At 29.5% G+C, this 26,495-nt stretch overlaps 7 protein-coding genes across 7 annotated transcripts; 1 reads left to right on the forward strand and 6 right to left on the reverse strand.

Annotated features, from left to right (window-relative positions):
- Window positions 1-5,736: 5,736 nt before the first annotated feature.
- Window positions 5,737-8,621, reverse strand: OCT59_022201 (uncharacterized protein). The gene is made up of 2 exons (XM_025314239.2): window positions 7,657-8,621; window positions 5,737-7,578 (listed from the first exon to the last, which is right to left on the reverse strand). The coding sequence occupies exons 1-2, from the start codon at window positions 8,603-8,605 to the stop codon at window positions 6,872-6,874; spliced, it is 1,656 nt and encodes a 551-aa protein (XP_025185653.2). The 5' UTR covers window positions 8,606-8,621; the 3' UTR covers window positions 5,737-6,871.
- Window positions 8,622-11,955: 3,334 nt separating this feature from the next.
- On the reverse strand, window positions 11,956-12,550 carry OCT59_022202 (uncharacterized protein; the record flags this gene model as incomplete). Its single annotated transcript, XM_066144666.1, has 4 exons — window positions 11,956-11,984; window positions 12,085-12,206; window positions 12,441-12,464; window positions 12,522-12,550. The coding sequence occupies 4 exons, from the start codon at window positions 12,548-12,550 to the stop codon at window positions 11,956-11,958; spliced, it is 204 nt and encodes a 67-aa protein (XP_066006105.1).
- Window positions 12,551-13,058: 508 nt separating this feature from the next.
- OCT59_022203 (uncharacterized protein) lies at window positions 13,059-13,476 on the forward strand (the record flags this gene model as incomplete). Its single annotated transcript, XM_066144667.1, has 3 exons — window positions 13,059-13,110; window positions 13,166-13,189; window positions 13,256-13,476. 3 exons carry the CDS (start codon window positions 13,059-13,061, stop codon window positions 13,474-13,476), a joined length of 297 nt encoding a protein of 98 aa, XP_066006106.1.
- Window positions 13,477-16,013: 2,537 nt separating this feature from the next.
- Window positions 16,014-16,217, reverse strand: OCT59_022204 (uncharacterized protein; the record flags this gene model as incomplete). Its single annotated transcript, XM_025324539.2, has 1 exon — window positions 16,014-16,217. The coding sequence occupies one exon, from the start codon at window positions 16,215-16,217 to the stop codon at window positions 16,014-16,016; it is 204 nt and encodes a 67-aa protein (XP_025185654.2).
- Window positions 16,218-19,153: 2,936 nt separating this feature from the next.
- OCT59_022205 (uncharacterized protein) lies at window positions 19,154-20,621 on the reverse strand (the record flags this gene model as incomplete). The annotated part of the gene is made up of 3 exons (XM_025314240.2): window positions 19,154-20,328; window positions 20,400-20,487; window positions 20,553-20,621. The coding sequence occupies 3 exons, from the start codon at window positions 20,619-20,621 to the stop codon at window positions 19,154-19,156; spliced, it is 1,332 nt and encodes a 443-aa protein (XP_025185655.1).
- A 485-nt stretch (window positions 20,622-21,106) lies between these two features.
- On the reverse strand, window positions 21,107-22,906 carry OCT59_022206 (uncharacterized protein). The gene has a single exon (XM_066144668.1). It carries the CDS (start codon window positions 22,730-22,732, stop codon window positions 21,284-21,286), a length of 1,449 nt encoding a protein of 482 aa, XP_066006107.1. The 5' UTR covers window positions 22,733-22,906; the 3' UTR covers window positions 21,107-21,283.
- A 1,051-nt stretch (window positions 22,907-23,957) lies between these two features.
- On the reverse strand, window positions 23,958-26,147 carry OCT59_022207 (uncharacterized protein; the record flags this gene model as incomplete). The annotated part of the gene is made up of 7 exons (XM_025314242.2): window positions 23,958-24,508; window positions 24,587-24,919; window positions 25,012-25,344; window positions 25,425-25,500; window positions 25,607-25,686; window positions 25,768-25,926; window positions 26,007-26,147. 7 exons carry the CDS (start codon window positions 26,145-26,147, stop codon window positions 24,245-24,247), a joined length of 1,386 nt encoding a protein of 461 aa, XP_025185657.1. The 3' UTR covers window positions 23,958-24,244.
- Window positions 26,148-26,495: the final 348 nt, after the last annotated feature.

Below are 26,495 nucleotides of genomic sequence, written 5' to 3' on the forward strand. Positions count from 1 at the left end.
TACTTTTTTTTTATTTTACTTTTTTATTTTTGCTTTTTTATTTTGCTTTTTTTTGGGGGCTATTGAGCCGATTGAGCCGATTTAAGCCCCTGCTTTTTTTTCCTTATATATCAAATTAAATCATGATTTTTTTTTTGCTTCAATAAATCGGTAATTAAATATATTCGTTCGATTATAAAATGTTGATATAGATATTTGTGTCTCATATAACCATATTATTCTTGTTATTCTTGTTATTATTACCACGGAAATCTTTTTATCAAATCTCCTTTAATAATAATAAAAAACAATTTGCATGTTACTATTGTTTTATAAAAACCCTTTCAAAATAACTAAAAAAGGAAATTTCCAACATGGTTTTTTTATTAGTTACTTTAATATCTCATCTCGTTTCTTTGAGATTGTTCCACTTAATTTTATAAGCCTCACTTGTCAATAATAGAAATAACTGTTCGTACGGAGATGAATCCTATTATGAAATTTTATAACTATCCCAAATAGTTTTCTAAAATGGTATCCCAAATAGATCCTAAATAGTCATCCTAAATAGTATCCCAAATAGATCCTAAATAGTAATCCCCAATAGTTCTTAAATAGTAATCCCCAATAGTTCCTAAATAGTATCACAAATAGTTTCTAATAGTATCCAAAATAGTTTGTAAAAGTATCCAAAATAGTTCCTAAATAGTGTCCCAAATGGTGTCCCAAATTGTTCGTATTAAATGTAGGCGCCTTTTTTTTTAGATAGGGTTCTTGTTATATATATTTGTATTTTCACAGGTGTATAACCATAGGAGCGCGTTCTCAGTTTATTTAACAATTAAATAATAATAATAATAAAAAAAAGATCCCAAATAGTAGGAAACAGGAATTTTTTCAAATATCGCGTAATTTTATCATAATGAAAGCCTCCTTTTTTTTACAAGAATTAAACGGTGTACAGTATCTTTTAGTGTTTACACCAGGAAATCAATTCGTAAATTTTGACTAATCAACATATTCAACGTAGTGACATTTCTTCTCATTCATTGTTTGAAAAAATGGAATTTTTCTAATTTTTCTAAATATATTTAACTTTATTTTGTCTACTAAACTTCGTGATTCAGTTCAGTGAGAGAAAACCAACCATCAAGATTCACTGATTGTACAATACAAAAGATTTGATATTGATTGTGGCGAAAAATTTTATTGCCATGAAATATTCTAACTTATAATTTTTGTACTATCATAATTACTCTATTACGTTTACCCTATAACATAATACTATCCTTATAACGTAAGTACTCGTCTTTTATTTCGAAATCTTATCTACTGATAATGAAGGTTATGCAGTGCTTTGCATGAATTAATGCATGTGCACAATTTTGTCATATTACCATTATATGTGATCGTTAAGTCCCAATTCTGTGAAACACCCCCCAACACAGCAGTGTTGGTCATTGGCCGGCTTTGACCGTTGTCTGGACTGTTTGTCCATTGGCGCCAAAAAAAATATTTGCCAATCTATAATGCCGGGCTTGGCCGTGGCCATTGTCCGCGGCCAAAATTCCAATCACTACCGTATAAGGGAGCTTTAGTACCCTGGGTATGATCCATACAGGTTTGACCCTTACATCTCCCTCCCCCCTACTTCGTGAGTTTTATTGTCTTATTCATGTAACACCTGAGATGTTTATTTATAAGATCGCCAGAAAATGAGAGTTTTTTGCAGGGTACAGTGCATTGGGGTACTTTGGTCCGCAAAATACGGTACTAATAGGTATTAGTACTTTTGGTCATAAATTTGATCTTGACCGATTTGGCGTTTTGGCTATTTAGCTGTTTAGGCCGTGGTCAAATGACCAAAAAAAATCTTTAATTCCGGGCTTGGCCGTGGCCATTACGTCATTGACTGCGGTCATAAGGGGAGCTTTAATACCCCGGGTATGATTCAAGTTTCGGACGTTTCTTCTACTGCGCGAGTTTTTATTATTAATGAAGGAAGTTTGAAACTTATATAATAATTGATGTCTTATACATGTAAGAGATGTTTATTATATTTATTTAGTTAATAAGATTGCCAGAAAATGGAAGTTGTTTTTTGTAGAGTACAGTGCACAGGGGGTACTGTCACTGTAGTCCGCAAAATACGGTACTAATAGGTACTAGTACCTTTGGCCATAAATTTGGCGATTTGGCGATTTGGTCATTTAGCTGTTTGGCCATGGTAAATGGCCAAAAAAAATATTTGGCAAATTTATAACGCCGGGCTTGGCCGTGAGGCCATAAGGGGAGCTTTAATACCCCGGGTATGATTCAAGTTTCGGACGTTTACATCTCCTCTATCTACTGCGCGAGGTTTTGCTATTAATGAAGGAAGTTTGAAATTTATATTAATGTCTTATACATCTGAGATATTTATTATATTTATTTAGTTAATAAGATCGCCAGAAAATGGAAGTTGTTTTTTGTAGAGTGCAGTACACAGGGGGGTACTGTTACTGTGGTCCGCAAAATACGGTACTAATAGGTACTAGTACTTTTGGGCGATTTGGCGATTTGGTCATTTATCTGTTTGGCCATGGTAAATGGCCAAAAAAAATCTTTGGCAAATTTATAATGCCGGGCTTGGCCGTAAGGCCATAAGGGGAGCTTTAATACCCCGGGTATGATACAAGTTTCGAGGTTTGACCTTTTACGCGAGTTTTTATTATTAATGAGGAAGTATGAAACTTATATAACAATTAATGTTTTATCATGTAACACCTAAGATATTTATTATATTTATTTAGTTAATAAGATTGCTAGAAAATGGAAGTTGTTTTTTGTAGAGTACAGTAACAGGGGGGGTACTGTTACTGTAGTCCGCAAAATACGGTACTAATAGGTACTAGTACTTTTGGCCATAAATTTGGCGTTTTGGCGTTTTGGTCATTTAGCTGTTTGGCCATGGAAAATAGCCAAAAAAAATCTTTGGCAAATTTATAATGCCGGGCTTGGCCGTGAGGCCATAAGGGGAGCTTTAATACCCCGGGTATGATACAAGTTTCGAGGTTTGACCTTTTACGCGAGTTTTTATTATTAATGAGGAAGTTTGAAACTTATATAACAATTAATGTCTTATCATGTAACACCTGAGATATTTATTATATTTATTTGGTTAATAAGATCGCCAGAAAATGGGAGTTGTTTATTGTAGGGTACAGTGCATGGGGGGTACTGTTACTGTGGTCCGCAAAATACGGTACTAATAGGTACTAGTACTTTTGGCCATAAATTTGGCCTTGGCCGATTTTGGCTATTTAGTTGTTTAGCCGTGGTCAAATGCCAAAAAATCCTTCGGCCGTTCGCATAAGGTATGGTTAAATCGTTCAACTAAACCATTTGTTTGTGAATTATAAGGAGTTGTTTAATTCCAAATTTTTCTAAGAGCTTCTCAACCATTTGATTATTAAAATGGGTTCCTCTATCTGACAATAATTTTGCGGGGCAACCATGTTGAAAAATAATATCTTTATAGAAGTTTCTTCCGCAGTAGCAGATTGTACCCCTGTAAAAAATCTGATCCGTGTTTTATCTTTCCATATTTTTTCCGTGAATGTATCATTTTAATGGAATTTATAGCCTTAAATCATGGAAATTTTCATCTCGCTAACACGGATATCCGTGAATGTATCATTTTCACGGAATTTTTACGGAAGACACGGAGAAATAATGGAAATATTCGGATAAAAATTTTTTATAGGGTACGGCCAAAATCCAACACTTCCTTCCAGGATAAGTGATCAAATTGAAACCATAGATCAAAAAGAAACTGGAGAAGATGAAATCAGGTACTTCAAATAGCAAATATTTCTTATTAACGCGAAAAGTTAAGATGATATAAGGGCATTTAATAAGATTTACATTTATCACTCCAATTGAAATCAATATTAAATTATATAAAATAAAACAAGCTTCTATGAAATTATTTTGTTCAGAATCAATGTTTTAAATTATAAATTGTTCTGTTTAAAGTCAATATGATAAAATCTAATTCCATATCTGTATCTTATAATTCTTGATATGATATACTGTATATCTTAATTGTTAAAAATTGGACTATTAATTACGAAGGCTTCAATGCTTAAAAGTAGTTTACAATTATAATTAAGTTGGGTATTAAAATATATGCATTGAGATATCCTATTTCATTCAGTGTTTACTATCTGTTCATGTTAAAAATTGAGATCTTTAATTAAAACAATGAATTCTGAAGAAAAATTCATGATACGTATATACTTTATACCATTACATGATATACAATATGCATAGATAAAGGATCATCTATCATAAATAATAACTTCAATTACTTTTTAACATTATCAAGTTTTAGCGATTTTTAACCGTCAGATTATTTTGCTTTTAAAAAAAAAAGAAACAAAATTTTGCAAGAATAATTTAAGAAAATATTTGCAATAATAAGAGATAATTTTATGATGTATACATATTTAAAAAATTTTGTATTTTTTTTAAAAAAAAAATTGTTATAATAAATAAAAGTCTTGATTCTATTAATTCATTATTCTTTACTTTGTCATTGATCATGATCGTTGTCGGACCGATTCCCAACATCCATTTTCCTGACGTAACCTTTTCCCGACAACGATTTCCCGACATGACATTTCCCGAAAATCAAAATTTTGAAGAATGTTTAGTTTCAATTAAAACGTGCACATGATCAGACAGCAGATATATCATGTGTTTTCATATTATCAAATTTGAACTTAATATAAATTACGTAATTTTATACTTATGTTCAAAAAAAGATTTTTTTTTAAAAAATACAATATAAATTAGATAAATTACGCGGTAAAATATATTTATTATATAAGAGTCAAGTATTTTTTTTTAGTAAAATCAAAGAATCATTTTTCGTAATTTAGATTTCGGGAAAATGTTATGTCAATGTCTTTCGGGATATATTTTCGTTGAGATAATACCATGTTGGGAAAAAGTAATTTCAGGAAAATGTCCATTCGGGATTTTGACTTGTCAGGAAATCGTTGTCAGGAAAAGGTTACGTCGTATACTCGTATCGAGAAATCGTGCCGTAACCGTCATGATCTTGACAATTCTGAAAATTTAATCTTATGTCCGACTTTTTAACAATAATTAAACGTGTACCGTCATTGAATTTATTCAACTTTTAGAGTTTACTACTACGAAAGTCCAATCCTGTTACAACACATATCCGGCGCACTCACAAATCCTAACAAAATCATAATCCCAAAAATTCAAAATCCTGAAATCACATTATTCTCGACATTCATTATCCCGATCGACATTCGACACATTATCCCAAACTTATTATCCTCTTGATAATTATATTATAATGAACATATCAATTTAATTTAGTATTTCAAAGAATGGATTTGTTTTTTAATGTCAAGTGCTGAATTTTTGCAAAATTATTAAACATTAATAATAAATATTAATTTTTTTACAATAAAACATTAATATTCGCAGAAATTATTATTATATATTAATAAAAAGATTTAATGTCGTAGTTTCGGAATTTTAAATTTGTAAACGGGATTATGTGTTGTAATGGGATTCTGATCGGTAGGATTTTGAACGGCTCATCAACTGAATTTTATCGTTATTGTATGAAAATTTTGACAATACTTTGAACGCGCATAGACAAGATGGCATGTCAAATAACTAATATACTACTAGTACATGACACAAAAGTTGCAAAAAAAGCATAGGATCGATAACAATTGCAAAAAATTTTTTTATTATATATAGGAATACATATAGCAAAGTTTGCTATAGTAAAATATTACAAAATATGTTGAATATAATATACTAATTAATGTAAAAGAAATATCCATAGTACTAAATAAAAACTAGACTATTTCCATGGATAACATCTCTTCACCATCTATCGCAAAAGTATTCAACTTGACCTTCCTTATTGGAGCCAAGGGTCGACTAATAAAACTAATAAGGAAAAATTAGGCTATAGTAGCGACTCGTTATACAATATATGCGTATCAAGTTAGCACCATCAAACTGTTCAAGTCTGATATATTAACCCGCATCTTGGAATGAGAAGAGTCGGTGGAGCGGATACGTCTTTAGCCCATCCGGTCGGGTGAAATAAAAAGGTGCAAAGTGGTGTGCGCCCGAATTCTATTTGGTTGTGGATCCATCTGATCCAACTATCTGGTGGTTGCGCTCTGGACTGTTGAGGTTGTAATTTTGATTTCTGATGACCTATGATAATGTTATCTTGAAAGTCGGTTAGAAACATAAAAGGGCATGTTCTGAATTTAATAATAAGATTGATAAGATTAAAATTTAAATGATATTACAATATTTGTAATAATTAATTCGACCTTTTGTTCTATTCGAGATGTTGAAGATGAACGTGTTAAAAATGTGCGAGATTTCTCGTAGAAAAACTATGTAATAGCGGGTAAAGTGGCAAAGAGTACTTTAAACTTTGTGTAAGTGATCAATCTGGCCTTTGAGGTCGAAAGCATATCTATGGTGAGGATGTTTTTGCTCTTGATGCGGGATCCAACGTGCGTATAGACTTCCACTTTGGATTTGCGATTTAACACTTGATTAAATTTGGCTAAAGTTCTGAAGTCAGTGATAGATGTTTTAACATTTTTGACTCGAACACTTCCTTTTTATTAATATGGTATAGTTCTTCGTTTGATCTGTGTCTTGAGCTGCTGATCGTACAAATAACTATACATGCTTGAAAGTCCGTCTTAATAGTGACTACAGCGTACTGTATAATATAACCCACATGATAATCAACGCATTAAATCTATTTTTTTTTTTAGAAAAAAAAATTACGTACTTATTTTTTTATTAAAAAAAAAATGGTCTAATCCTACAGAATATTGTTTTCAATATTATAAAGCACAATTTCATCAATTTCACTTAAAGAACATTGAATTTTGTCAGAGTTAGCATATTGTCTTAATAAAATAATTTTTTCTTCATTCATCCAATCAATAGCATTATGAAAATATAGTTCTAACAGATCATCTTTTTCACATTTATCACCATTATTAGAAGAACAATCATCCAAGAATTCATTAAAAGATTTAACACTAGATATGAATTTAAAATAAAAACCTAATAATTCGATTTGAGTCAAAGAATCATTATTATTTCTATTACGAATCGCCATACCAATTTTAGGTAACCAATCTGTAAGATCTAAATTATCTTTTCTTAAACAATCTACACCTAAATATTTTAATTTTGAACATTCCATTAAAAATCTTGGTATAAATTTAATAGTATCAATAGAAGTAGTAATAAAAATTCCACTTAATTTTTGACAATTTTCAAGGATACTTTGAAATAATAAACAAGAATTTTGAGAATCTTGTTCAATTTCCCATTTTAAAAACAAATATTCTAAAAGTCCACAAGTATTTTGAATAATTGTTGAAAGATGAATCAAATTTACGCTGGCGTCAATACTTAAACTAAATTCCGTTAATCTATTTAATGAATTAGTAGGAGACGATGATATAAAAGGAATTAAAGTATCTTCAGTCCAAAATGAAGGTTTCATATTTTTCGCATCTGATAAATGTGAATCGGTTATCCTCAATGTTTTTAAATTCTTACATTGTTTAAATATATCTAAATTAAAACAATTACCCCCTTGTTTTAGCCAAAGATGAATCAAGCTATCCTTATTTTTAATTAAGACTTCATTTATAGAATTAGATAATTTCGGCATATCTTTATTTGTCATATGAATCTTCAAGAAGTTGATAGTTGGTAATCCATTTATTAAATACGAAGCTAAACCATCATCATCATCATCACACTTGATAGTCAATTTATCAATAGATGTGAACGTTGGACTTAAACTTTCCAAAACAGAATGTTGATTATTACTATTAATTCTCATAAAATCTAAATGTGATCCGTTAGGAATAATTTCTGGAATGACGGATAAATGATTAAATGAGTAAAATCCGCTTTGAATAATTAATTTATAACGTATTAAACGATTTTCCACGAATAATTTTAATACTTCTTTAAATATTATTCTACTTTGTAATTGCTTATCATAAATATTATCTTTTTTTGATTTTTTAATCGAATCAGATAATCTACTTTCACTAAATCTAGCATAATGAAAACATTTGTTAAATAACCTTGTAGCAAAATCTTCTCCATCATCATGATTTTCATCATCATCATCTTCTTCTTCTTCTTCGTTATTATTATATGAAGGATTTAAATCATTATCACTAATAAGATGTAACCAATTTCCACATGCTTCATATAATCCGTTAAACTCAACTTCTCTTAAATATTGTGTATAATCATACGTAGCACTAAAACTCTCTTTTGTCGCTTCGTGTATGATATTATGTTCTCTTAAAATTTGTTTTGATTCTTTATTCAGACATGAAATGTATACTTCAATTATTCGATAATGATATTGCCAATACATTTTTTCCAAAGGATTACTCCATAATATTGGTAAAATATTTGAACACCAATATTTTGAAACAAGTATATATTTTGATAAATGATGATTCTCCAACTCTTTAAAAATTGTATGTAAAATTTCTGGAGGTATTCTTGTGGCCATAATGAAACTTTTTTTTTTCATCCGAAGAGAAAAGAATTGGGATATGACCAAGTTTTGCAAACAAAAGTATTATATGGTGATACAACTTCATAATTTGTAATTTTTCTGATCAGATGATCGTTTATCATTTTGCTCAAATTTGGTATTTAAAATTAAAGAAGCTAACGCCTTATATCCTTATGTCCCAAATCTGGCCGGTTTTCCAAAACGGAAAGTACCGAGCTGAAAGTTCCAGCTATAAATAGATAAAGTTTGCCGCACTGTCTGCCGCACTGTTGCCTGTTGACCTGTAATTTATTCCATCATATCATATGACGTGTCAATATACGATTAGGTGATGATCTGCGAAATAATTAAACACAGGAAGAAAAAAAATAACACGTGACAATCGCACCGCCGTACTTCATATTTATATAAACGAAGCTTTTTTACATATTATCTCCGAAAAAATATAATTAAGTTTTAAGATCTTATAACTCCACATTAAGTGCTTTTTGTAAAGTAGTTCCTGCACTAGAGTACGATTATTAATCATTCGGTGATTCATGACAAAAATAATGCTTATTATTGTTGATATTTGTGAATTCTTTTAATACTTGTCACCTCTGAAGTTTTGACTTTTATTTTTTTTTTAGTTACATAATTTACATGAAAATATAAAATTTTTGATATCATTTGGGCTGACTAGCATTAGTTATTGAATACATTAATACTATTATACAAATGATGATATTTGCAGTTGTTGCCAATTGCATATGGAAATATCAAATACGACACTCTTCGGGCCATTAGTAATTTTTCTAATTGTCGTTATAATGTGATTTATTATGTTTTATAAAAATATAACGACATCAAAGGAATCCAAAAAATGGTATATCATTATACAGTACTATAATATGTAGTTATAATGAGATGTCGTTATAACGGGCGGTACTTGTACTAATTTTTTTCTTTTTTTTGAAAAGGATGTTGAATACTTATAATAAATGGACCAAAAATTACTTGACAATTTTCAGTAATCTGCTCTATTTATTTTTCGCGTGTAAAATTCACAATTGCTAAATAAATGAACCACATTTTGAAAAATCTTGTTATTTTCATTATTATATAAATGATAAAGTACTCCGGCCCTACCATACTATAAAAAATATTACGCATACACCATACAATCCCCAGCAAACCCTACTGTAGGAGTGTCCAAACGAAAAGATGAAAAAAAAAAGAGTGTTATAAATGAATATAATGAATATGACTGCGGAAATCGGAACCTCAAATTGTGATTTTGATCAGTTACAATTTCCTATTATAAATTTCCTATTATAATTATACGCGACGCGTAACAATCAAATATAATTATGAGTCATCTTTTATGGAAAAATTTTTATGATGTAAATATAAAAATCCTCTATCCTCACTTTCTTTCTCTTCTCTCTCTCACCTTTTTCCACTATTGTTATCTAGGACCACGGCTCTCCCGCCTCTCCGGACACCTACGTTTTGGCTTTCTCTTTTGTAGGTTCACGGCTTCACTTTGTTGTCTCTTCCCCTTCCTCTAGCCCATAGTCGATTTTTATAACTTTCCTTTTCACCGTTTGTCTAAGGAAATATATATATATTTTTTTAAGTAACGAGTACATATATTAATTTTAGAAATTCCTAGAGAGCACGAACTTAAAAGTTACGTGACCTACAGCAAAGTCTCTAATATACGTACCAAGGTGTGATGATACGATAAAAAAAATTTTGTCAAATTAATCAAGACTTTCTATTGTTATAAAGAAGGTATAATTTATTATCATCAATTTTCTTGATTTATTAATATATATATTATTTTTATTAAAAAGATCAATTATATTAAAAAAAACTTTAATGATTTTTAGGAAGGTTAAACACCATTGGTTTGGGAGGAGTCGTCCAGCCCAGTATTCCAAGAACCCATTCAACAAACCCTTAGCATTCATAGCACTCGTTGCACCTGAAAAACAATTGTTATCAGAAAAAAATTTTTACGCGAAATCATGTGACTTTGAATGACTGGGTGCAAAGTCGCATTATTTCTCATCATCGTCCTTCTTCCGGACCTTCTTTTCTCTGGCCTTTTCCAATAGCTTCACCAACTTCCGCCTCGAACTTTGTGATGGAGTCAGCGGACCAGTTCCATTAGCTACCTCTTTTAGACTTTCAGACACATAAAGGTATGTTGAACTGCTAAAGAGAGTGGGCTTTGCCTGCCCTCATTTCTGGTGAAGGTGAACAAGTGGATGCAATGATCAAGGAAGTTATGGCAACCTTGTGAGCTGGCAGGTCTATCTATGATAACTCTGTTAACTGACGGACCTGGCTGAGATACGAATAAGATCTTCTCAGTGTTGAGGTCTACTGTTCCACAATGAGGAATAGTTATGTACCTTCCTCAACTTTGACTCATGCAATTGATTTGTTCTCATTGAGGACTTTTGGATTCAGAGAACTGGAAGCACTTCGTGGCCACAGTTTTACTGTGAACGTCCTTCTCTGTTTTCAGAATTTCTGGATGATAACAAATCTTTGTGTGTCCAGGAGAGATGTCAGCGAAAGGACACAATAACCTAAAGCTGTGTTTTTGTAAGTTCTTTCAAACAGATACTTGTAGCTATACCTTTTATTGTGCAGTTTTCAGGAACGGACGGTGAAAATATCGACACTAATATATAGGAAGAAGATCCGAACTGCTTCGTTATGAAACTTGATACTTTAGAAGGATACTGCCTCACGTCACTACCAGATGGTGGGATGAAATTTTTAAGTAGAGTACTTAGCGAAAGCTAACCATCCCTTTTAATTTATAGATGTCCCACAAGAAATTTGTAAGAACATTTAGTTATAACGAAGAGTTGGATGATAATTCTGAGGTCATGTGATATATTATATAATAGTTGGGTGGGTTGGAAGCGGTAGTATGTATATTATTAACATTTGAAAGATGTATTGTATAATTTAATTATTTTGCAATAACTAATTTTTTAAAATTTATTTAATACACGAATTTTTTTTTATTTTTAATTTTTTTTTGTTTAATTTTAAATCTCCTTAAATTTTTTTAAAATGGTAAAAAAATTGAAAATTTAGGACAATATTACAAATTATACTTTGTATTTGCGGTAATATATCCCTTAAAGCAATTTTCCGTTCCTTTAAAGCAAAGTTTTTTCCTCTATATTCAAGTTCTTTGAAATTTAGATTATTTTGAATGTTTTTTTTATTATCTTCAGTATTTTCATTACAATCATCCTCAGAATCAGAATCAAAATGAATTGTAATAACTTTTGTAGTCTTTTTACTAGAGTTTGCACATTTTCATTTTGCAGGAATTATATTTTTTTCTTAGACTGTACATTTGCTAATGTATAAATTAAATCAAATTAAATAAATTAAATAAATTTTAGAAATGTATTCAAATCAAATAAATTAAATATATAATTTATTAATTTTAACATTACCTTTACGCTTATTAAACTGAATGTTACGAGTAATAAGACTTTTGTCACGTCCCCAATTAGGCACATTAAATTTTTTATGAACATGAATAGTAGTAAATCTTTCCTTGTCTAATTTTCTTCCTCTATAATTAATAATAAAAAAAAAATTTTTTGAGAAAATTCCATGCGAAAAAGGTGATTTTATAAGAAAATCGCGTAACGTGTTTTTTTCAGTTAATTCACATAATGATTCTTTTTTTTCACTCTACCCTTCCCTTCCCTTCGCCTCTTTCCCACTTTCTTATCTCATATATCTCTTTTTATATAATCCTTCCTTTTTTATAGAAAAAATAACAAAAATTTATTTATAATCCTACTTTTTAATACAATGCAGCCCTACTCTTTCAGTTCAAAGTAATGTTGAAAATAAAACTGGAGTTTCGCAAAGTTGATGAAACTGTTTAACATCTATGGTATCGTCTTGCATATTTTAGTTCAGTATAAGAAAGAGAAGAGTCCAAAGATGTCACTAACTCTTATTAAAATAGGAAGACCTTCTTTCATATCTCCTTTATTTTATGAGACCCTTGATCTAAATTTAACACTAGTATTGTGGTATACACGTATTATAAACGACCACCATATTTTCAAGCTATGTATTAATTTAGAGTGGCACAGCTTATCCCAATTTTGGGCAGTGTAGTAAAACGTGGCAAACATACACTTATTAGTCTTATACGTTTATACTTCGCCTTCAACAATAATAATTGAAATCAGCCTCAAAATCTTAAGGCTTAAACTTGGACATCATTGTTTGATCATAGCAAATAAGCACTTACTTAATTCTGGCCGAAATACTAGTAACAATAATTGGTTGACAGCCTTAACTTGCTGAAGTACGTGGTTATATAATGACCAGGGGAAGAGAAATAAAAAATATTTGAACCAATTCAAAAATACTTATCGCATAAAAATCAAAATCGAAAAAAAAAATAATGTATTTAAAATATTTGTTATTGATCTTTGCCTTTACTATTGTTTCAACAGGTAAGATACAGCTTTTACTTAATTTTCCTTTTAACATTAATACTAAATAATGTAGGAGCTTTGGTTGTAAAACGAAAAGGTAATTTTTCAATAAGAATTAATGTGAATAATGGATATTGTATAACATTATTTTTTTCTCGTGTAGTGAAAAATAAGCGACACGATTATAAAAGTTATGATTATGATTATTATCATCATAAAAGTTATGATTATGATTATTATCATCATAAAAGTTATGATTATGATTATTATCATCATAAAAGTTATGATTATGATTATTATCATCATAAAAGTTATAATTATGATTATGGTAAGGATTATGGTAAGGATTATGGTTATTATGGTAAAAATAAATACTTAACGTGATGCCGACGGTTTGTTACACTAAAAATGGCACCTTGTAACGTTAGATTAGATTTTACATTTAACTTAATATTATTTTAATTTCTCGAAATGAACTATTAAAACTTGACCCTAATTATTTTTGTTATATTTTGTTATTAAATACGGTTTAAAAATTATTTTTCTTATAATTATAACAGATAATACTATCATGTTTAATAATGCTGTAATTGGGAAAGCATATTCCATGCACTATATCACATTATTAAAAATTTTCATGTTAAATCATATGATCATCAATTTATTAGTATTTCTTACCAATAAATATGACCATTGAAGAAAAATCCTTTATTTACTTCGTAGCTCCGCTAGAGTCTCTATAACCTTTACTCTTAGCAAAAATGTGGATTTTTTCTATTGTTTTATCCCACTCCCTATTACTTCTTGGGCTATTCCTAGAAGGTATATACAGCTCTTGAGTAACACTATTTTTTCGGAATGTATATTTTTTTCGAATCTCTGGGTCATTCTCAACACCTCTTCGTAAATCATACCAACTATCTCTTTCATATGCATTACTATATGTTTTTGGTTCTATAGTGCTATCAAGTGCCTGACTAGGCACGAAAGAAGTAAATAAATCATAGAGAGAGAGAATTTTTTCTAATATCTTATTTTGTTTTCCAGCATATTAATACTTTTTTCTGCAGACGTAAGGGTTTTTTTTGTCTCCTAAATAAGTTCTTTAGAAAGAGCAATTTTTTTGTCTTTCTCTTCTATGGATTTATTCATTGTAGCTTCACGAGATGTAATATGTTGCATTTTGTTATTATATTGGTCCTCTAATTTTCCTGTAATTCACCTATGAATCTATCATGTTCGTCTTGCAACGTTGGGATTCAGCACTAAGATAGACATTGTTTTCCATTTTAATCTTATTGGTTATTGTTTTCTGAATCTCTAATTTCGCATGTTCCAATTTCTTCGTATATTCTTCTTCACGTTGATGCAACAGATTTTCACGGTCAGTCATTTCTTTTTCTCGTTCAGAAAGAGACTGCTCGAATAAAACTAACCTGTTAAGAGTATCATTCCCACCTGGTGTTGAATTTGCCGTTGTTTTCAGACGTTGACGATCCTTTTTCTTCAAGTAGTTGGCTACCTCTCGATTTAGCAGTTCCTCCACTACCGGATGAATACTACTCGCCTCTTCAACTTTCAATGGATATTTCCGAGTTGTGAGACGTCGCCATATATCATTTTTAATAGAGCGAGGAAGTTGGTTAAGCTGTGTTGTAAAGTGAGAGTGAAAAGATGGGAATAACGAGTTACTCATTTATCTGAAGAATACTCAATAGATATCCTATATACAGTATACATGAGAAAAAATCTTAAAATTCAAATAATTCATTGAATAGGAATTCTTCATATTCAATAATGTTCTAAAAAAAATTTGTTTATCAATCTAGTAGTTATATCATTTACGTTATCGAATAAATATAGAATGACATGAATTCATGGAATTTGTGGAATTATCGGGAAAGTTACTTTGAAAAGCTTTTATTATGACGGAAGGATCCAAAATTTAGTAATTAATAAATAGTTAGGCAACAAAAATAATGACAACTTTGCTAATAGTATGGAGTAGTGAGAAGGAATCACCATTTCTACCATGTAAAAGGCCTAGAAGCCGGCGCGATTCCCTATTATTTTATTACTTTCATTTTATTAGACGACTACTTGCTGTATATCAATGAAAAATAATAAATAAATTTTTTGCTCAATTGAACTTTATTCTTTTGCAATTATATATATATTTTTTTTTTATTCAAAGATTCGCTAATTAGCAGTAAGTGAAGAAAAAGAAATTTGGTATCTAAAAAAGTAATAGCAATAGAAAAACATAATAGCAGAAGAAGGAAGAATAATGGAAATAGTGAAAGAAAGTTTGATAGAGATTATATTAAATTCAGAATAATAATAATAAATCATAATAATAAATCAGACTTTTGCTTGGATTTTTTTTCTTCTCTTCTTGGCGTTGTTTTTACTTTTCCGCTTCCTGTTTTGCTCGTTGCTGAGGGGTAGGCTTTTTTCTGGATTGGGCAAGTTTTGTAATTTACAGAAAGGCATAGTCTTTTTTCTCCTAAACCTGACGAACAAATACACTAAAATTACTACTAGCAAAATAAAAATAGGCCCAGCAAAAACAATTGGATTAATATCGGTCGTATTGGCTGTATAATTCGTAACTGTCTTTTCATTAGTTATGTTTTTAAATTTTATAGTGAAATAACTTTCACCGTAGTCCGCAAACAGTTGGGCATCATAAAGGTCCAGAAAATCAGCACCAAGGAGATTTAAGTCATTGAAGTTGGATTCACTAGGTGATAATTCCACCTTTGTTGGTCTTTTATTTAATGTTACTTTTATGGGGTTCTTTGCGTCAGAGATAGTCAAATTGAACGATCTGAGCACCTCCTCACAGATAGTGGTCTTCGGGGCCCTGGTATCTACTAGGAAATATATGTTCTTGATAGTGCTTTTTCTTCTCATAGTCATCAAGCCAATGAGTCTACATCACCAAACATTTTCCCTTCGACTTCATCTAATTCCTGAGCAGAATTTGATAGGTATTTAATTCTAAGTTGTTTCGATATTTCTTGGTGCAAATTGTTTGATTTAATATCTTTAATAAGGACATCATAGGAATCGACATCAAGCAACATTGAGAACATTGGGAATTTTTTAGTGTTTTTGGACATTTTTTATTATAAAAATTTTCGGTTTTTAGATTTTTGTTTGCAAACTTTCAGTAGAAAGATAAGAATTATTAATAACACGTTGATATTTTTGGTGACGTAATAATAATTCATATATGGTAAATTCCGGCCGCAGCATGGCGCATAAAAATTCTCCGATATTTTCCACCTGTAATACTATTGTCTCTGAGCCAAAACAAAAATATGAAATTATTGTATGTAATTTTTTTTTTTTTTGATAAATTTTTATTGATCAGTAATTATAATAAAATTATAACAATGAATACTTAATTAAATAAATGTATAACTCTAATCCCAAAATAGAATACTATCGCTATTGTTAATTCTACGCGGAAAAATTGCACGTCATGACTTTTATGTCGCGTTACGCCAATATTTTCCTTTTTATTTAATTTTTTATATTTTACATATTCCTGACGATTCCAATTTTGAGTAATTCCGCATTTCTCCAAACAACACTACATAACCCGTTACCATTCGAATCACGATCAGCTTCACCAAACGTAACCTAGTGTTTCCTTATCCAAATTTCTTGATGAATCCTGTCAAACATGAATATTCAATACATATATTTCTTACAATTCTGGAATTGTTTTCCTTTGAAAAATTCCCTCTCTATCCTTCTCTAGTAAATATTGCCAGAGTTCAGTACTAACTCATGATTATACAACACAAAATTTGATATCTAGCATTCTTTTCTCTTTCGTATACCGCTTTAGAAAGATTCCATAATTTCGTCCTTGATCATTATACCACCTTCTTCGGTAGTGTTCTGACTTCTGATATCAACGAAACCTTTTATTTTTCACTGAACAGTTATACCTTATGATAGATGTCAAATCAATTAACACTTATTAAAAGAAAATATTACACTTTAGAGAAGAATACTTACTATTCATAGGAAATAGGAATTCTTTACAGAGATAGTATATAGGATAAATTGAATAAAAGCAAGAAACAGAATATACAGATATGGTTAAACCATTACTAACCGGCCGATCTTAATTTTTTATAAAAATATTTTCTTTAAAATAGTCGTAAAAAACTTCATTTGAATCCTAAAAAATTATTTTCCATTAAATAAATAAACAATATAAATTTCGTATGTAAAATGTTACGAATTTATAATACTATCTATTATATATCCTCCCAAATCTTATGTAAATTAATTTTAACCATTTTTCATAAACGAAAAACAATTTTCTAATATTATTGATTTACAGAATTAAATTATATTATTGTAAAGTTTTACGAATAAGTCACAATTACTATGGCCGTTTTTAAAAGTTGCGCGAAATAGTATAAAGACAGACTGTATTGAATTGCGAAATTAAAGTTTTTAATAATTAATTGCAAAAAAATTTATGTACAAAATTTGTTTATATCAGTCGAATCTAATTTAGCGTTACAAGGTGCTCGTTATAAACCGTTAGCGGTTAGCGTCGCGTTTATAATATTATTACTATATTACTAATGACTTATTTATTATAACCATAATAATCATAAAGATCATGATAATAATCATTATATTGACGTTTATCTTTCACTGTACAAGAAAAAAAATAATGTTATACAATATCCATTATTCACATATAAAGACATTAATCCTTATTGAAAAATTACCTTCTCGTTTTACGACCAAAGCTCCTACATTATTTATAAAAAGATTTTAATATTTTGAATAATTTGTTAATTAATATTAAAATTAAGTAAAATTGTATATTACCCGCTGAAACAATAGTAAAGGCAAAGATCAATAACAAATATTTTAAATTTAGTACGTTATTCGTGAATTTGGTTCAAATATATTTTTTCCCTGGTCATTTATATAAGAAAATTTAAACCACGTACTTCAGCAAGTTAAGGCTGTCAACCAATTGTTGTTTAACTAGTATTTCGGTCAAAATTAAGAAAATTTTGCTTAAAAAAAAATTTTTAATTTGCTATGATAAATAACCGGTTATTAGCCCAGTAATCCTTAAGATTTTGAGGCTGCGAAGTATAAACGTATAAGACTAATAAGTGTGTGTTTGCCACGTTTTACTACGTTGCCCAAAGCTGTGCCGAAAATATGGTGGTCGTTTATGACATTAATTTGGATACGCAACATACAATGTTTTTTAAATCATGACACCTTTTTGGGGTGTATAATGATATCAAGAAAAAGCGATGTAGCACTGAAATTATCTAGTATCGGAAACATAACAATTATATAATATTCAAAGAAAAATTAATTGGAATAGATATTTTAATTCGTAAGCTATGCTTATTATATTTAATATACTGTATTACATTCTCTATAAATAATGTATATTACATAGTTCTCCATTTCCATATTTCATTTATAATTACTATATATCTCCATATCATATTTTCGTTATATGATCGGTAATATAAGCGAGTGTAATATTGTGTTTTGAGAATTCTGAATATTTGCTTAGCGCAAGAATTATTCACCGTATACAATACATTTTAAAGTTTAATAATATATTCTAAACATGCTTCTAGCGTATTATCTGAACAACAGATATTATAGAATAAATTCTTGATGAAAGTATAAACATAAAATATAACATCGTATTTTATAAGAGAAATAATTTTTAAAACGTATTTAATAATCAGGGTCAAGTTTTAATGATGGTGAATCAGTTTGAATAATACAAATTTATAAAAAGAAAATATTGTCTCAAACTGATAGCTTTAATATCGTTAAATTACATACGGAGTATCTCTTTTATTACGTAAAAGATTGTTTTTACAAAAAACTTACAATGTAAAACTTGATTTTATTAATATTACACGAATCCTAGAAGTTTATAAAAGAGAAATGAATATTTCTGGATATTTTGAATAAACCATATGAGGCTATTAAATATTCCTCTTGCTTGTAATTTTTTTAACTTTCAAAAAAATTCCTACTAGATTTCAATCTTTGAATAAAGAATACCAATACCACATATATGTTTATCAAAACTACCATAGAAACCGACTATCTCATATCCACGTGGCGCTTCAAGAGCCGTGGGAAAATTGTTCGACCAGCCTAAAATACCTGTAGTTTTCCATTTGTTTGTACGAAATTCAAGTCCACAAATCTTTCCCCCTGTATACTCGTAAATATTGGCCCACATCACTACTTCACCTTCTTCCAATTTAAATTCGCTTAAACGACCACCATTTCCACCATATTTAATTGATATATCATCGGTCCATTCAAAGGTTAATGAGTCAACATACATATCGGCACCAATAATAATAGATCGTAAAGATGGTGATGATTGTGTTTTAGGTGCACCTTGGATGACTGGAGGACTGTTAAAATAAGTCATGAATTCTGCCCGACACTCATTTTCTCCAATAAATTCACTCTTGAAGATCTTGGGCTCAACATTTTTTGCAGTATCTGAGCTATTGTCATTGAATTTTGAGAAAACATCTTGACTCTTCAAAAATATGTTGTGGTTGGATTTAATTTTATTAATTAAGGATCCCAACTTGTTGGAAATTCTAAAATTCGATTTTATCATTATGTTGTCTTTCTCTAGTTTTTTCGTGATAAAATCTAGATAATTTGAATATCGCCAAATTTGACTTGAAATATTGTCCAAATTAATTTCATTGATGTATGTTACTATATTTACTATATTTTTAACCCGAGAAAATTCATATTTGCATTCTTTGATAATCGAAATGTCACACCACAAGTCAATTTCCAAATAATTTAACCATTGAGAAGAATCAGATTTGTTGGATGGGACATATATTCCACTAACTGCTACTCTAATTTGGGCTATATAGATAGTCATAGATAAATCGCGCGACACATTTCTCATTGCATTAAACAATACGGGAGAATACTTATCCATTTTTGAAACCTTTTCCCATTCGGATACACTTTTTACAAACGTTAAGAAGAATTCATTTCCTTTTTCATAAATGGTTTCAAGGTCCTTCGAGAGTAAATTGAGATAACTGTCAAACCGAATAAGATCATCGTAAATAGTCTTCTTGTAATTGTCCAGGACAATATTTGAGCTCAAAAGATTTGCAAGTTTTGTAACTGCTATCCGATTTTCAATAAGTTCTGAGTAAGCTATATTAGAAGATTAAACAAGAATAAGTAATTGAGATATAATAGATTCCTTTAAGTGAAATGATTTTTACCTGGTAAATCATCATATTGTACATTAGTAAAAATATCTTCAGTGTTGCGTAAAATTTCGTCAAAATCAACTTCTACGCTAGGTCCCCACTTTAAATCGACAATACCATCAGATATTTATATTTATGTGCAAATTCAGGGTTGAAAGTATTTACCTGAAAAAAATTAATTGCTATCAGTATAAAAAATAAAGAAAAGCCCAAGCAAAATTTTTCTTCGCACATTCTACTAAAAAAAAAGAAAAAAAATTCAAAAATAGTGTTGAGCTTAAGTTAAAGCTTTTACAAAATTAATAAAGTTCAGTGAAACAAAATATTTATCCATTTTAATCTTATGATTATTATTATAACACAATTACAATGTCAAAAATTTAATATTAAAGAGGATAAATAACTTCCCAGTTTAGATAATCATTTAATCCACGTTGTGATACATTTCGGCAAAAAATGTTCTCGTGATCCGATATTATATTAATTAGTCTTACTGCGTCGCGGACTATCTAAAATCACCATTTAAAGTAATAGTATTACGTAGCTAAATGATCTCTCAACTAAAGATGGAATATTATGTTCAATTTAAAAATGCTGATTTGAGAGAAAACAATTAACCTGTAAATTTTATAATAATAAAAGGAATAACGGAACTCTTTAAATTATCAGTATTTTATACGCAATTCATGAGAAAATTTTGTGGAAAATGAATTTTTTCACATATGATAAATTCTTTTATTACAGTATTATGTAAGAAATAGAACAAAAGTATATACAAATTATAATTATGTTAAAATAAAAATATTAAATATTAAAATTAAAAATTATTGTCAAATTATTAATTATTCTAAATATACTAATTTGATATAGTAAATTAAAAAGTTTAAAAATAAAATTTAACGATCAAAACTATAATATTGGAAAATCTTGCTCATACTTTCTGACCCATATTCAGCCATATCCAACTTTCTTGGATGAACTCTATCCGGTCTATGTGTTTGCTTAGCATAATAGCACCTTCTACTATAATTCTTACTTGTTTTCCATCCGTTAATAGTATCGAGTTTATTAACTAAAGATTCACTCATTTCAATAACATGAAGTGAATGATCCTTTTGTAAATTATTTACTAAGCTAGCAATATTTAATGGTGTCATGCATGATACGCCAGTAAGATCTATATATTCAAGATTTGGAGTTGCTTTTAAGAGATTATCAATATAAGTAATTGATCGAATACAAGCTTTTGAAATTCCAAGATGTTGTAAAGCTAAACAATTTTCTTGTATGGTATGTAAAACATTTAGTGTTATGTGAGATGAACCAATATCTAAATTTTTAAATTTTTTAGCGGATGGAGAAGTTAAAATCGTGATAAGGTCATACTCGCTAATAGCGGTGGCAATATCTCTGTCACCATAAAGATTAAGAACTTCTAATTGTTTACATTCATTTACTAAAGCAGCAATGTTTTCAGAAGAAATGTTTTTACATTTAGCTAATAATAAATGTGTTAATGTTTGTGGAATATTAGTTTCAGTTGCAAGGAAATCAAGTGTTAAATCACTAATAGAACAACCACCCAAATCAAGATGAGTAAGATTTGGGGAGTGTGCGAGAAGGGTAATTATGGAAGTTTCAGAAATAATTGGACATTCATGAAATGAAAGTCGTTTAAGATGTGGTAATGCTACATAATTTACTTTTTGAAATGAGTATGTCGGTATTCCATTTTCATAATAACAAGATATTTTGACATGTCCTATAATTTCTGTTAAAGAGGTAAGAGCAGAATTAAATTGTTTGCTTGACAATCCACAAAAGTCTATAGTTTTAATATTTTTACATTCGAATGCAAGAACTTGTAAAACTTCAAGAGTTATCGCCGATTCCAAAGATTCCGAAATAGAAAAAGATTCTAACATTGTACAATATCTTAAAATTTGTATAATAAGATTTGGAGTAACAAATTTTTCAATTGTAGCCATGTTCTTTTTACTCTTTTGTAAGCCAAAGGTAGAAAAACTTGATAGATCCAAATGATGGATCAATTGAGAACGTTGAGATTCATCAATGATAGAATTAGCGAATGAAGTAAAATTGAAAGGGTACGAAAAAGAAACAGAATGATACAAAATCGGAGTAACATGAAGATTAAAAGTATGATTGACTAAGGAACAAGCAGCAAGAGTTTTCTTGTCGTCTTTTAATAAATTAAGAATTATGCGAATGATTTCAGGAGGAACGTAAGGAATATTTCCATTTTTTGAATGACTTTTGGAGACAATTTGTTGTTGAACAAGAGGTAAATGATGCTGATGAGCAGGTAAGACTACACCAGGCATCTCTTTAAAATATTAAAAATATTAAATAAAAAAGAAAATATTTTTTTTTTTTAAAAAAAAATTAATTTAAAAAGCTTGGTTCTGAAAAATGAGAAAGAGTTTTTGTATATATTTGTTGTGAATGAGGAAAAAATCAATTTCAAAAGTTGATTCTTTTGTTTTTTCAAAGAAATTTGAAATGTCCTTTTTATATATATATATATATATTTTGTAATTGTTTTTTTGTTGCTGGAAAGTGAATGAGGAGAGAAAGGGCCCTTATATATTGACCGAGAAAATCAGAAATTTCTTCATTACATCATTACAAAAAAAATTCGGGTGGTCATAATTTTTGTGCGACTATTTATATTTATTCGGCTGACCATTATATTATGATCAACAAATAAGCGTACTGTGGGGTAAAAGTATTCCGTATAGAAATTTAGAAAATTTCTATTGTTCTTACTATACTAAAAATTGTCAATAATAATATGATGATGTTTTTCCCGCAAAAAATAAACTTACAAAATTACGATATTAATTCCTTATTAAGAATAAGATTTTTTTTATTTAGTATGATTTTTTTTATCCAATTAGAATTCATCATACGATAATACCGAGTAATTAATCGTAATTACTCGACCAATTTCTAGAACTTATTATATATCCTAACTAAAGGTTAATCGTCTATTACATAATAATGAACAAAATTTCTTTGATTTTTTTTTTAAAAAAAAAGTGTGACAGACTATTTTATAATTTCTTCTGACATCAATAATGTTGGACATTTTGGACATTTTTAAATTACTATTTTTTTTAGTCTTTACATTCTGAAGAAGAATTAGTGATCATTTGACCGTGTAATAATACATCATGTCGGCAATTCGCAATGCATCATTATTATTTTATTTAATAATTATAACCGAAATACCTAAATATTATTGTCATAAACAACGTTAAATAACTATTAAAGTTATCTATTTATTATCTTGATCATCATAAATTACTTTATTTATAACAATACAACTGTAGTGCAATCACTTGAGTGGGCGAAATGACTATTCATGAATTTTCATGAATTATGTCATTAGCAAATAAGGCCGAATTGTTGTAATGTTTCACAAATTTCTTTCAATTTTGGGTAAACCCGAAATTTATGATCATAAGTTTTTAAGTGGCGTCCACTTAAATTATTTGAATTATTGAATCTTTTATATTTTATTAAATAGATCATAGCCACTGTATATAGACTTTAATAATGAAAATTTTATTTGTATCTTCTAAACAATACTTGTGACTCTCAATTATATTCAATAGTGTTCTAATAATAGTAATATGAAATCTCGTATTTGTAAATTAAATTATTATTCTAAGTTATAGCTCCCTTTTTCTGATAACATTATAGATATGACACAAATTGACGCAAACGGACAATTAGAAATTACATTTAGATCTTGTAATATACTATATAGAATTAAATCACAATTGCCTTTCAAACAATTCACCTTTTACCTATTCTTTACCTACTTGTTCCTATTGGTTTAGGAAATCCAAATTTGACACATTGCTGATGATGTCATCTATATTATCTATGTCATATAGTGAATCTCTAGAAGAGTATTCGTAATTATCCAACATTTGTATGTATTTAAGTCGTTTTTCACCGATCATGGGAGAAATTGGTCTAGTCGGTTTTTTATCCGATGGTTGTATATTTATCGGTGAATAATATCGAATAGGTTGAGCGTGATGAACTAAATCTGCTCTTAATCGACGGATTTCCTCCGCACTGCGTACCTTTAATTAACATAAATGCAAAAAAAGTTAAATATCGAAAAAAAAGATCGATAATATGAATTAGTTCTTATATCTTACCTCTTCCTCCCTGATCTTTGCTATTCTTTGTTCCTCAGCTTCCTTCTCTCGGAATCTTCTGTGTTCGTCATAAATATGACGTTCTTCCATACGAGTATCAGTAAAAAAGAAAAAACCAATTGGTTCTGTTGGTGGAGGACATTCTGGTTTTCTAGGAATTTCGGGCTCGAAATTGGGGAGAGGTTGTGCATGGAATCGATTTTCCTTGACATATTCCTGCTCTTTTCTCACTCTCTCATAAAATTCTCTTTGATATTTTTCTCCACGATCATTAGTTAACAATGCAAATGGTTTTGGGTGAGTTGGTGGATAATAAGGACGTGTGGGCAGACACTTGGAACATTAAAACAAAAGAGAAGAATAATTAGAATAATTCTTTATTTATTTTTATTCTAGTACGTACAATACATTTAATGGTTACATACATCAGGCGAACCAGTAGGAAGCGGTTGCGCTTTAAATTCACGCATCTTTTCCATTTTCTCTTTTTCTTGACGAATCCTTTCTTCAATTTCTTGTGATTTCCTCTTGGAAATTTCCTCACCAGGTAAACTAAACACTGGTAATTCGATTAACCGGTGTTCAATCACCGGTCTATATGGTTCTTTATAATCGGGTACGGGATTAGCTTTAATGACATGTGGTGGTGAAGGACTCTTCGGTCTTGGTGGCTTAGGTTTCGTTATGTCCGGTGAATATGGTTCAGTCAGCTTTTGCTTTTGTACTTTTGGGACTCCGAAATTCCTATTTTCAAGGATCTTTAAAAGAAAACTTTAAATTTTAAAGCAAGAGACGATGTAACGATGTTTTATACGTAAAATCTCAGACGAACAATTACCTTTCGATCTAATGGATTGGCCTTGAATCTATAACCTCTCATTTCCCTTATTTCGCGTTCTTCTGTAGGTAATATACTGAACAATAATCAAATACATTAATAATTAATTACCCGGCTTATGAGCGATTTTCGTATTTATTTTATTTATTTGAACTTCAATTAATTAGTGACGTATAACTTACGTAGTGGGTTTAGACCTATATTTAGTGCGCAAGTACGGAGATTTCGGTACAGTTAAGGTATTTGAACGTACTTTACCAGACTTTTTTTTTTTAAGGAAAAATTGCGATTGTTAGCTTCAAAATCACGATGTTGATTTTTGAAACGTATTATCATCTGATACCTTAGCATCAAATCTGGTTGGATTTTCTAAAAATTGTTGCACACTGAGAGCTAAAGGAATAAATGGTGATTTGGAATTTTCTTTATTACAAGAGTTATTGGCCCGCGTTTCAGTATAAAATTTGAAAGGATTTGGCACTGTTGGTACGAACGCACGTTTCTAATAGACGAGATATATTATTATTATAAACGCGTTAAAATGATAAATATGATAATCCACTTCAAGTTTATAATAATTACTTGTATTCCACCACTCTTTTTAGCTAAATAATTTTTAGTTTGTGGCGATTGAGTACTTGACGCTACCGACATGACCCGACTAACATCTTCCATATATTCAAACTTTTCAGGTTTGTCGTTATTAAAATTAGTTGCGTCCATAGTTTTGTTTTCAGTTTTTGTTACCAAAAATCAGCTTAGAGCAAAGTCGATAAAGATTAAAGAGGACTTGTTGATCGCACGCGTATGACGTAAGGTTTTTATTCTGACCAAGCGAATAAACAAGTTTTTAATTGGTCCGTTAATATTAATAATAAATAATTCGACATGTAATTTTATAATAAGCTGTGTAACAACACTCTTCAAATAGCTGGTCCCGTAGGAGTCTTCGATTTAAAAATTTAGATTCAAATGAACAGGAGAAATAATCACACATCCGAGTATTAAATAATATACTTATAATTTCTTTTAATTCTATATAATATTTCTTAAAAAGAATTTATAAACCAT

This window comes from Rhizophagus irregularis, chromosome 31, assembly GCF_026210795.1.
Source record: "Rhizophagus irregularis chromosome 31, complete sequence".
Lineage (NCBI taxonomy): Eukaryota > Fungi > Glomeromycota > Glomeromycetes > Glomerales > Glomeraceae > Rhizophagus > Rhizophagus irregularis.

Excerpts from the sequence above, each read along its gene's own strand:
- OCT59_022201 (XM_025314239.2), bottom strand. The coding sequence starts at position 8,605 with ATGGCCACAAGAATACCTCCAGAAATTTTACATACAATTTTTAAAGAG. Across the intron at positions 7,579-7,656 it reads TCTTTGGCTAAAACAAGGGG|ATGCGAAAAATATGAAACCT; the intron begins GTAATTGTTTTA and ends CACATTTATCAG.
- OCT59_022206 (XM_066144668.1), bottom strand. The coding sequence starts at position 22,732 with ATGCCTGGTGTAGTCTTACCTGCTCATCAGCATCATTTACCTCTTGTT.